The sequence below is a fragment of the Salvelinus alpinus genome, chromosome 9, assembly GCF_045679555.1.
Source record: "Salvelinus alpinus chromosome 9, SLU_Salpinus.1, whole genome shotgun sequence".
In the NCBI taxonomy this organism is placed as follows: Eukaryota; Metazoa; Chordata; class Actinopteri; order Salmoniformes; family Salmonidae; genus Salvelinus; species Salvelinus alpinus.
This window is the reverse complement of record NC_092094.1, coordinates 45,386,390-45,398,790: the sequence shown is the minus strand read 5'-3', so window position 1 is coordinate 45,398,790 and position 12,401 is coordinate 45,386,390. Positions and strand designations below refer to the sequence as shown.

The window sequence follows — 12,401 nt, the reverse complement described above, 5'->3', positions numbered from 1 at the left end:
ACACAGACACAGCATGTACACATGCTGCTTCAGAGCTAGTACTGTTCTTCCTTAAGACAAGCATGCTTCAGCTTTGTTCATTTGCAGAATGTCTCTCATTCACATTCGATTGTAAATGTCCGAAGTCACCGAAAATGACTTTCAGTAGCTCCTACCTATATGTCTAACATTATGAATTTGTTTTTATTTTCGTTTGCACTCTTTAGCTAGCAGCCTCCATAGAAATTCTCTATTACTTCTGCTAATTTTCTTAGTTTCATGCAACAGACACCCAATAGGCTTTTGATTTTTGGGGGGGAGCCCCCTTGTGTACTAAGCAGGTAATACCGTAAATCCAGGGATGAGAGAAGGACGGTATGAAAATCTGGATTCCACCCAACCCTAATCTGGCATCCTCCTTCTATCCCCCACGGTCTACGTACTATTGACATCTTTACCGCGTCTATAAGAGAGGACTAGTAAGAGATGTCTATTCTGATTAATGATCAATGTCTGCTTGTGAGGTAAGATTATTGGTGATGAGAGAATCATACTTCTCCTCAGATGCAAATTTCAGCGTGAGGGCTGTTGATTTGCTCTTCTCTGCACTGTGTTGGCTGGCTTCTGACAATGACTGTGGTTGCACAATAATCACACCCTTCACATGCACTTTGGTTGTACTATTCTACTGCCTAACTGTCAAGGCCCGAGCATCACTGGCTACGTTCCCATATCCCAATATCCGCACTAGCGCACACTTAGTAGTGTCCAATACATTGACTTTGTTTCTAAGTGCTAGTGCTATGCTAGTGTGGACTGTGGATATTGGAACAGATCCACTGTCCCGTTATTAGGACCAAGCAAACGGACACTGACGGTTCCAAATGCATTCGGATCTATTAAGGTCAGACAGAGCAAGTGAGGCCCAAGTGTAGAGGAAGTGGAACGAGATAACAAACCAAATGCAACAATCACATGCCTGGCGGTGTCTGAGAAAGGCCTGAAAAATTAACAAATACTCCAGCCACCCGAGACGTCAAATTGTATTAGTCACATGCGCCGAATACAACAGGTGAAGAAGACCTTACAGTGAAATGCTTACTTACAAGCCCCTAACCAACAATGTAGTTTAAAAAATATGAATAAGAAATAAAAGTAACAAGTAGTTTAAAGAGCAGCAGTAAAATAACAATAGTGAGACTATATACAGGCAGTACTGGTACAGAGCCAATGTGCGGGGGCACCGACCAGTCGAGGTAATTGATGTAATATGTACATGTAGGTAGAGTTATTAAAGTGGCTATGCATAGATAACAGAGAATAGCAATGGTGTAAAAGAAGGGAGGGGGAGCAATGCAAATTGTCAAAGTAGCCATCTGATGAAATGTTCAGGAGTGTTATGGCTTGGGGGTAGAAGCTGTTGAGAAGCTTCTTGGGGTCTTTGACAATTTTTAGGGCCTTCCTCTGACACCGCCTTGTATAGAGGTCCTGGGTGGCAGGAAGCTTGGCCCCAGTGATGTACTGGGCCGTACGCACTTCCTCTGTAGAGCATTGCGGTCGGAGGCCGAGCAGTTGCCATACCAGGCAGTGATGCAACCAGTCAGGATGCTCTCCATGGTGCAGCTGTAGAACCTTTTGAGGATCTGAGGACCCATGCCAAATCTTTGCAGTCTCCTGAGGGGGAATAGGTTCTGTCGTACCCTCTTCACGACTGTCTTGGTGTGATTAGTGTGAAAGGACACGGACGGTTCCAAATGCAAGGTAAACATCTATCGTTCTGCCCCTGAACAAAGCAGTTAACCCACTCTTCCCCGGTAGGCTGTAATTGTAAATAAGAGTTTGTTCTTATTTACATAGTTAAATAAAAAACATGTAAGTTTGTTGGTGATGTGGACACCAAGGAACTTGAAGCTCTCAACCTGCTCCACTACAGCCCCGTCGATGAGAATGGGTGCGTGCTCGGTACTCCTTTTCCAGTAGTCCACAATCATCTCCTTTGTCTTGATCACGTTGAGGGAGAGGTTGATGTCCTGGCACCACACGGATAGGTCTCTGACCTCCCTATAGGCTGTCTCATCGTTGTTGGTGATCAGGCCCCTGATCACTGTTGTGTCATCGGCAAACTTAATGATGGTGTTGGAGTCGTGCCTAGCCATGCAGTCATGAGTGAACAGGGAGTACAGGAGGGGACTGATCACGCACCCCTGAGGGGCCCCTGTGTTGAGGATAAGCGTGGCGGATGGGTTGTTACCTACCCTTACCATTTGGGGTTGGCCCATCAGGAAGTCCAGGATCGAGTTGCAGAGGGAGGTGTTTAGTCCCAGGGTCCTTTAGTTTATTGATAAGCTTTGAGGGAACTATTGTGTTGAACGCTGAGCTGTAGTCAATGAATAGCATTCTCACATAGGTGTTCCTTTTGTCCAGGTGGGAAAGTTCAGTGCGGAGTGTAATAGAGATAGCATCATCTGTGGATTTGTTAGGACGGTATGCAAATTGGGTCTAGGGTTTCTGGGATAATGGTGTTGATGTGAGCCATGACCAGCCTTTCAAAGCACTTCATGGCTACAAATGTGAGTGCAACAGGTCGGTGGTCATTTCTCCAGGTTACCTTTGTGTTCTTGGGCACAGGCATTATGGTGGGCTGCTTAAAACATGTTGGTATTACAGACTCGTACAGGGAGAGGTTGAAAATGTCAGTGAAGACACTTGCCAGTTGGTCAGCGCATGCTCGTAGTACACGTCCTGGTAATCCGTCTGGCCTTGCGGCCTTGTGAATGTTGATCTGTTTAAAGGTCTTACTCACATCAACTGCGGAGAGTGTGATCACACAGTCCTCCGGAACAGCTGGTGCTCTCATATATGTTTTAGTGTTATTTGCCTCGAAGCGAGCATAGATGTAGTTTAGCTCGTCTGGTAGGCTCGTGTCACTGGGCATCTCTCGGCTGTGCTTGCCTTTGTAGTCTGTAATGGTTTGCAAGCCCTGCCACATCTGACGAGCGTCGGAGCCAGTGTAGTATGATTCGATCTTAGTCCTGTATTGACACTTTGCCTGTTTGATGGTTTGTTGGAAGGCATAGCGGGGTTTCTTATAAGCTTCCGGGTTAGAGTCCCTCTCCTTGAAAGCTGCAGCTCTAGCATTTTAGCTCAGTGCGGATGTTGGTTGGGATATGTACGTATGGTCACTGTGGGTACGACGTCATCCATGCACTTATTGATGAAGCCAATGACGGATGTGGTGTACTTCTCAATGCCATAGGAAGAATTCCGGAACATATTCCAGTCTGTGCTAGCAAAACAGTCCTGTAGCTTAGCATCTGTTTCATCTGACCACTTTTTTTATTGCCTGAGTCACTGGTTCTTCCTGCTTTTAATTTTAGCTTGTAAGCAGGAATCAGGAGGATAGAATTATGGTCAGATTTGCCAAATGAAGGGCGAGGGAGAGCTTTGTACGCGCCTCTGTGTGTGGAGTAAAGGTGGTCGAGAGCTTTTTTCCCAGTGGTTGCACATTTTAACATGCTGATAGAAATTTGGTAAAACAGATTTAAGTTTCCCTGCATTAAAATCCACAGCCACTAGGAGCGCCACCTCTGGATGAGCATTTTCCTGTTTGCTTATGGCGGAATACAGCTCATTGAGTGCAGTCTTAGTGCCAGCATCGGTCTGTGGTGGTATGTAGACAGCTACTAAAAATGCAGATGACTCTCTAGGTAGATAGTGTGGTCTACAGCTTATCATGAGATACTCTTCCTCAGGCGAACAAACCTTGAGACTTCCTTAGATATCATGCACCAGCTGTTGTTTACAAATATGCATTGTCCGCCGCCCCTTGTCTTACCAGACGCCACTGTTCTATCCTGCCGATACATCGTTGTTCAGCCACGACTCCGTGAAGCATAAGATATTACAGTTTTGAATGTCCCTTTGGTAGTTTAATCTTCCTCATAGGTCGTCGATTTTATTTCCCAATGATTGCACGTCAGCTAGTAGAACGGAAGGTTTATTCGATCGCCTACAAATTCTCTGAAAGCAGCCCGACCCAGTTTTATCTTCTTCTCGTCGTCTTGAAGCAAATGACGGGGATTTGGGCCTGTTCGCGGGAAAGGAGTATGTTGTTCACGTCGGGCTCGTCAGACTCGTTAATGGGAAAAAAAGCTTCTGCCAGTTAGTGGTGAGTGATCACTGTCCAGAAGTTATTTTCAGTCATAAGAGATGGTAGCAGCAACGTAACGTACAAAATAGTAAAAAAATAAATATTTTATTTTTACAAACGACACAAAAAAGCAAACATAAAAAAACAATCGGTTAGGAGCACGTAAAACGTCAGCCATCTTCTCCGGCGCCGTCTAACAAAAGGCTGTTCTCCATGCTCCCGTCCGGCAGGTGGTACCGGTGCATCAAGGCCAAGGCTCAGACCAACAGACACCTAAATAGTTTATTTCCCCTGGCCATAAGGCTAACAACTATGCCCATCTACAGGTCTCTACCCACTCAGACACAACCTACGCTGCTGCTAAAATGAATATTGATTAGATGTATTAATCCATTAAGCTGCTGTCCAATGATTATTGATTGTCATTACCATTCGTTATTAACTATTTATCCTGCTACTGGTCACTATTAAGCCTGTTTACATGTACGCTACTTGTCAAAAGTTTTATGACACCTACTTATTCAAGCGTTTTTCTTTATTTTTACTATTTTCTACATTGTAGAATAATAAACTTTTTTTGGTGACTACATGATTCCATATGTGTTATTTCATAGTTTTGATGTATTCACTGTTATTCTACAATGTAGAAAATACTAAAAATAAAGAAAAACTCTTGAATAAGTAGGTGTTCTAAAACTTTTGACCGGTATTGTATATATTACCATTTACTATATTACAATGGAAATGTGTATATATTCCTGTTACCAGTCACTTTTCAGCTCTGTTTATTTGTACATCCTACTGCCATTTTTTAAATATTATTTATAAACCCACCTCAACCTCTCCAGTACCCCTGCACATTGAATAAGGTACTGGCACTGACCTTTTTATATACTTGCATTCTCATGTTTCTTTAATCTTATTTTTATTATTATTATCTTTGCATTGTTGGGGAAAGAGTTCTTAAGGTAAAAATGTCACTACTGTTTTACACCTGTTGTATCCTGTGCACATGGCGAATAAACTTGAAACTCTTCATCTCTTAGGCCAGTGCCAGGTTGCCCATTCCGCTCAGATCAGAGATTAAAGACTTCTTAACGCTCAAGTGTAACACTTGTTGTGGTCGGGGTTCCGGCTCAGCCTCAGACAGTCTGGGCTCAAACACAAAGGGATCATTCATTACTGTATCTTCTCTATTCCTCTATGGGAAACTCTGCTGAGGTGGATGTCAGTGCAATGCCAAACATGTCTGTCTGACAATAAGACAGTTTCTGGTTAAACTGATTTTCAGACAAACGAAAGATTAGGCCTGTTATTGCAAGTATCAGACCAGTGTCACTTTGATGAAGGTGTTGGGTGAGTTTCAATGTGAAACAGGTGTATGGTAATTTAGTGAACACTGAAACCCTACACTGTATATTAGAGGTCGACCGATTAATCGGAATGGCCGATTTTAATTAGGGCCAATTTCAAGTTTTCATAACAATCGGAAATCGGTATTTTTGCACACCGATTTAGACGATTTAAAAAAACAAAACAATGTACACCATTATTCTAGGCAAGTCAGTAAGAACACATTCTTATTTTCAGGAACGGTGGGTTAACTGCCTTGTTCAGGAGCAGAACGACAGATTTTTACCTTGTCAGCTCGGGGATTCAATCTTGCAACCTTACGGTTAACTAGTCCAACGCTCTAACCACCTGCCTTACAATGCACTCCACGAGGAGCCTGCCTGTTAGGCGAATGCAGTAAGAAGCCAATGTAAGTTGCTAGCTAGCATTAAACTTATCTTATAAAAATCAATCAATCATAATCACTAGTTAACTACACATGGTTGATGATATTACTAGTTTATCTAGCATGTCCTGCGTTGCATATAATCGATGCGATGCGCATTCGCGAAAAAGGACTGTCGTTGCTCCAACGTGTACCTAACCATAAACATTAATGCTTTTCTTAAAATCAATACACACGTATATATTTTTAAACCTCCATATTTAGTTAATATTGCCTGCTAACATGAATTTATTTTAACTAGGGAAATTGTGTCACTTCTCTTGCAACAGAGTCAGGGTATATGCAGCAGTTTGGGCCGCCATAAACATCAATGCCTTTCTTAAAATCAATACACAGAAGTATATATTTTTAAACCTGCATATTTAGCTAAAAGAAATCCAGGTTAGCAGGCAATATTAACCAGGTGAAAATGTGTCACTTCTCTTGCGTTCATTGCACGCAGAGTCAGGGTATATGCAACAGTTTGGGCCGCCTGGCTCGTTGCGAACTAATTTGCCAGAATTTTACGTAATTATGACATAACATTGAAGGTTGTGCAATTTAACAGGAATATTTAGACTTATGGATGCCACCCGTTAGATAAAATACGGAACGGTAACGTATTTCACTGAAAGAATAAACATTTTGTTTTCGAGATGATAGTTTCCGGATTCGACCATATTAATGACCTAAGGCTCGTTATGATTTGATAGAGCAGTCTGACTCAGCGATGGTAGGCACCAGCATGCTCGTAAGCATTCATTCAAACAGCACTTTAGTGCGTTTTGCCAGCAGCTCTTTGCAATGCTTCAAGCATTGCGCTGTTTATGACTTCAAGCCTATCAACTCCCGAGATTAGGCTGGTGTAACCGATGTGAAATCGCTAGCTAGTTAGCGGGGTGCGCGCTAATAGCGTTTCAAACGTCACTCGCTCTGAGACTTGGAGTAGTTGTTCGAGGGTGGCTGTTGTCAATGTGTTCCTGGTTCGAGCCCAGGTAGGAGCGAGGAGAGGGACGGAAGCTATACTGTTACACTGGCAATACTAAAGTGCCTATAAGAACATCCAATAGTCAAAGGTATATGAAATGCAAATCGTATAGAGAGAAATAGTCCAATAATTCCTATAATAACTACAACCTAAAACTTCTTACCAGGGAATATTGAAGACTCATGTTAAAAGGAACCACCAGCTTTCATACGTTCTCATGTTCTGAGCAAGGAACTTAAACGTTAGCTTTCTTACATGGCACATATTGCACTTTTACTTTCTTCTCCAACACTTTGTTTTTGCATTAATTAAACCAAATTGAACATGTTTATTTATTTGAGGCTAAATTTATTTTATTGATGTATTATATTAAGTTAAAATAAGTGTTCATTCAGTATTGTTGTAATTGTCATTATTACAAAAAAATATAAAAAAATGGCCGATTTTTATTTATTATAATTTTTTTTAATTTTTTTTTAATCGGTATCGGCTTTTTTGGGTCCTCCAATAATCGGTATCGGCGTTGAAAAATCATAATCGGTCGACCTCTACTGTATATGGCCCATACAATAATTAAACCATTGAATCAAGCTCTGCGCACCAATTTAGCTATTCAAACCTAGTATCATGGGCTCTAACAACCTGGTAACTTGCCCAGTATGGTTTAAAATGAAAGAAAGGAATTGGATAGCTAGGATATTTGTTTGAGGTAGGATTAGTATTTTAAGCCTAGTCTCTTGCTCCTATACTGTTTGGTGCTCTTCACCTTTTTAAATTGGGAGCACACCAGTGCTTACCAATGAAAACAGTTCATTAGAGCGCTATCACTTTACTACAGGTCTTTTGCCACTGTGAGGGCTCTATGATTTGAGTCTATAGGGTCCTGGGAGATCACCCATTTTGTAAAAGCCTTACAAGGAGACCAATTATCAGTGATCTGACTGTGTGAATTTCAGCTTCTCTTCCTGCCAATTGCCTGCCAATGTCCTGTTCTCTCCAGTGTGTCTGTAGTCAGCTGAGACTAGAGAATGGAGCCCTGCTTTGTCTCTCTTATCAGTCGGTTCATTATAACAAACCCTCAAGTACAGATTATGTAACAACTAATGTACATACCCTGGCATGAATGTTTTCATTGCCATTTGCAATGGAAGCCGAGGCTAGTGCATGTGAAAAGTAAATGTTCATATTTTGTAACACTGGAGTCTAGACTGGACAAAAGCAGACAAAATGTATCCATTAGTTCAGATTTCTCTGCGGCCCAGTCCTACATGTACGAGGGAAATTATTTGCCCAGGTCTTTTTATATGTACAGTGCATTTGGAAAGTATATTCCACATTTTGTTATGTTACAGCCTTATTCTAAAATTGATTAAATTATTTTTTTTCATCAATCTACACACAATACCCCATAATGACAAAACGAAAACAGGTTTTTAGAAATGTTTGCAAATTCCTTAAATAAAAAAGAAATACTTTAAGTATTTAGACCTTTTGCTTTTTTTTGTTTCAATTGATCATCCTTGATGTTTCAACAACTTGGAGTCCACCTGTGGTAAATTCAATTGCTGGACATGATTTGGAAAGGAACACACCTGTCTATACAAGGTCCCACAGTTGATAGTGCATGTCAGTGCAAAAACCATGCTATTAGATCGAAGGAATTTTCCGTAGTGCTCCAAGACAGGATTGTAATTTTTATTAGGATCCCCATTAGCTAATGCTGTAACGCTAGCTAATCTTCCTGGGGTCCAACACCAATTAACAAGACATTACAAACAACCACAAATCAAGACTTCACAAACATTAAACAAGTAGACAATACAGACAATTAAAACACCTGACAGGGACACATTTAACATTCAGTTGATACTTTCTATTTCCTGTCCAGTCATATGGTCTATCGCATTAGATGTTCTTTTATTTTTTTCTTGAAGCGAGGCACAGATCTGGGGAAGGGTACCAAAAAATGTCTGCAGCATTGAAGTTCCTCAAGAACACAGTGGCCTCCAAGACGTTTAGAACCACCAATACTCTTCCTAGAGCTGGCCGCCCGGCCAAACTGAGCAATCGGGGGAGAAGGGCCTTGGTCAGGGAGGTGACCAAGATCCCGATGGTCACTCTGAGAGAGAGCTCCAGAGTTCCTCTGTGAGATGGGAGAACCTTCCACAAGGACAACCGTCTCTGCAGCACTCCACCAATCAGGCCTTTGTGGTAGAGTGGCCTGACGGAAGCCACTCCTCAGTAAAAGGCACATGACTGCATGCTTGGAGTTTGAAAAATGGCACCTAAAGACTCTCAAACCATGAGAAACATGATTCTCTGATCTGATGAAACCAAGATTGAACTCTTTGGCCTGAATGCCAAGCCTCATGTGTGGAGGAAACCTGGCACCAGGCCTACAGTGAAGTATGGTGGTGGCAGCATCATGCTGTGGGGATGTTTTTCAGCAGCAGGGACTGAGAGACTAGTCAGGATTGAGGGAAAGATGAACAGAGCAAAGTACCGAGAGATCCTTGCTGAAAACCTGCTCCAGAGAGCTCAGGACCTCAGACTGGGTTGAAGGTTCACCTTCCAACAGGACAATGACCCTAAGCACACAGCCGTGACAATGCAGGAGTGGCTTCGGGACAAGTCTCTGAATGTCCTTTAGTGGCTCAGCCAGAGCACTGACTTGAACCCATTTGAACATCTCTGGAGAGACCTAAAAAAGAAAAAAAAATAGCTATGCAGAGATGCTTGTAGCGTCATACCCAAGAAGACTTGACGCTGTAATCTCTGCCAAGGTGCTTCAACAAAGTACTGAGGAAAGGTTCTGAAAACGTATATAAATGTGATATTTCAGTTTTTAAACCTGTTTTTGCTTTGTCATTATGGGGTATTGTGTGTAGGTTGATGAGGGAAAAACAAGCACTTTAATCCATTTTAGAATAAGGCCGTAAAGTAACAATGTGGAAAAAGTCAAGGGGTCTGAATACTTTCCGAATGCACTGTATGTGTTAGGGCAGCGTTTCTCAAACTTTCTCAAACTCGAGGGGTGCATGTTTAGTTTTTTACCATATCAATACACAGCTGATTCAAATAATCAAAGCGTAATGATGAGTTTGGAAAATTCTGTAGTAGGGTGTCACAAACCACACATTGTTACATTGAAATCTGCTATACCTTTCCCACAGTGTGTCTGGTTCTGCTCCTCACATTCTTGTGCTCTTCTCTCCTTCTACAGGGTGATCAATGCTGGGAAGAGCCTTCTGAACGAGGACCAGGCATGCTGTGAGGTGGTGCTGGTGAGGAGGAGACTCAGTGCTGGGGGAAACTCCACCCCCAACATGACCCCCACCACACGGAGGAGGTCCTCCCTGCCCAATGGAGAGGGACTGGGGATCATGGAGGACTCTGTGAGTACCCCCCCCCCCCCCCCCCTTCCCACACATACTCCAGACCTAGTCTTAACCCCTTGCCCCCCCCCCCCCCCCCCCCCCCCATTCTGTCACATCAGGACCTGTTGACTCTTCTCTTCTCTCACATCAGTCATAGTCTATTCACCAGCACGACCTATAAGCCTGGTAAACGAGTGTCAGGCTACAGTACTTAGTAGGCTACAGTACTGCCTTTCAGCTACTTTAGTGGTCACCAACCTAACCCTTATTCCCCAGCCTCACATCCGTCATAAGGTTCTATTTTCGTCTGGCGTTATGGCGGCGCTAGAGTCAAATGCACTTTAGTTTGCAATTTTGTCATGTAAAAACTGTCTCACTGGCATTTTCCAGCCCTAATGCCAGGTTTGGCAATTTACCTGTCTAACATCAGCAGGTTTGCGCTCAGATGAGAGGGGTGGAAATATTTGAGGGGTGTCCTTAAAAACATGATCCAAAATGCTCATTTTAGGCAGCGCTGGTAGGGATATTTAAGACCAACCAAAAGCTGGTTTTAGCGGTAACACAGTTGGTTATGGCATGAATTTTACAACGGAAACAGTCTATCCAGCCGTGACGTACACGGCCCATATGCGCATGGAACAAGATCTGATTTGGTGCCTGTATACATCGTATTTGGAAACATAAAACACTTTTTTCCCCTACCTTTTTTTTATTTTTTTTAATTAAAAACTAAGCATAGCCTCCCCTCCTCTCAATGAAGGCTGTTTTATTTTTGTCCTGCCCAATGTAATCAAGTAGGCTAGTCAAGACTGTTGATAAAGTGTTTGGCTTGTGAGACGGCTTGAAAATGCATCTTAATCACCAAAGCTTTATTAAAATATCAATTTTTAGAGGAGCAAAACAGTGAGCTGACCTTCCCTTTTAATCTATGTATTGTAGACAGGCCTACATCATTTTAGCCATGCTTTGGATGTGCTTAAAACCCCCTCCATGATGTAGGTTACATGTGTCCATGCCAATCATGAAACGAGAGACGTGAATACTGGTGAACCGCATAACAATTTTTGGTTTTCCGTTTCACATTTTTAAAACCCAAGCCCTCCGTAGGCTACCCTTACCCTAGGCCTACTACAACGAAGGCTGGTTCAACAGCAATGCGTCGTGTCTTTTTTTTTTTATGCTGACGATTTTATATCATTACTTTTTTCATGTATTTATTGTTTGCTTGTTTTTCATTGAATTTTATTAAACCCAAACTTACTAGAATGATTCACTGTCCTGGCTTTATGGCGAGAATGTCCGTGGCACGCATGCAATGCAACTTCTGAAGAAGTGTGATCTGTCAGATGGTTCCAATATGTATATAAAACATGTATATTTAGGAGCAGTATAACGGGGAGTGGACATTCTCCCTTTGTCTTTATATTGGTTCTTTGTCCAGCTACTGTGAAAGGTTTAGATGTGTGTAAAACCCTCCATAGTCTGCGTTGTTTTAATATGATATGCCCACAGGAAGCGATTATGGTGCCTCAAAGTTTATTTTGACCTATTTACAGCAAGTTGTTTTGCTTAGAATTTGATTAGAATTTTTCGCTCTTTTTTTTTTTTGTGTGAATTTAATCTTGCTTTTTGACCAATGTTTGGCATGTCCGTGCTCAGCCATAATGCAATTTATGGTAGGCCTTGCCCCTATATCAGTGTGAATGCTATGTATATATTTCCACACTGAAGCCATGTGTTACTTACAACTTGGGCTGCAAACAGGTTCAAGTTAACATATTTAGCAAAGATTTTACTAAATGTTGGTATTTTGTTTCTGTAAGCTGTTTTAACGAACTATAACGGACTAACATGGGAATTGGAGTTTGTTGAAAATATGAAATATCCTTATTCATGTCACCAAAGGAGAGAGGGGATTGCAGAATGTTTACATTCTACAAATATATGTTATTGTCAGACATCAGGGATCCTATGGGAGGAGAAGAGACACGGTCTGGTACAAGTCAACATGACAGCAGTGAGTTTGGGCATAGGTCAGGTTAGATGATAATGACAAAGCAAAAACAGGTTTTTAGAAATGTTTGCAAATTTATATATAAAAAAACAACAGAAATTATATTTTACATAAGT

At 41.9% G+C, this 12,401-nt stretch overlaps 1 protein-coding gene across 1 annotated transcript in view; it reads left to right on the top strand.

The window, feature by feature from the left end:
* Window positions 1-12,401, top strand: part of LOC139530186 (protein phosphatase 1H-like) — a 59,233-nt gene that overhangs the window by 6,063 nt on the left and 40,769 nt on the right. Inside the window, exon 2 of the mRNA XM_071326359.1 lies at window positions 10,118-10,289. Within this exon, the coding sequence (XP_071182460.1) occupies window positions 10,118-10,289 (172 nt within the window). The remainder of the gene's footprint in view (window positions 1-10,117; window positions 10,290-12,401) is intronic.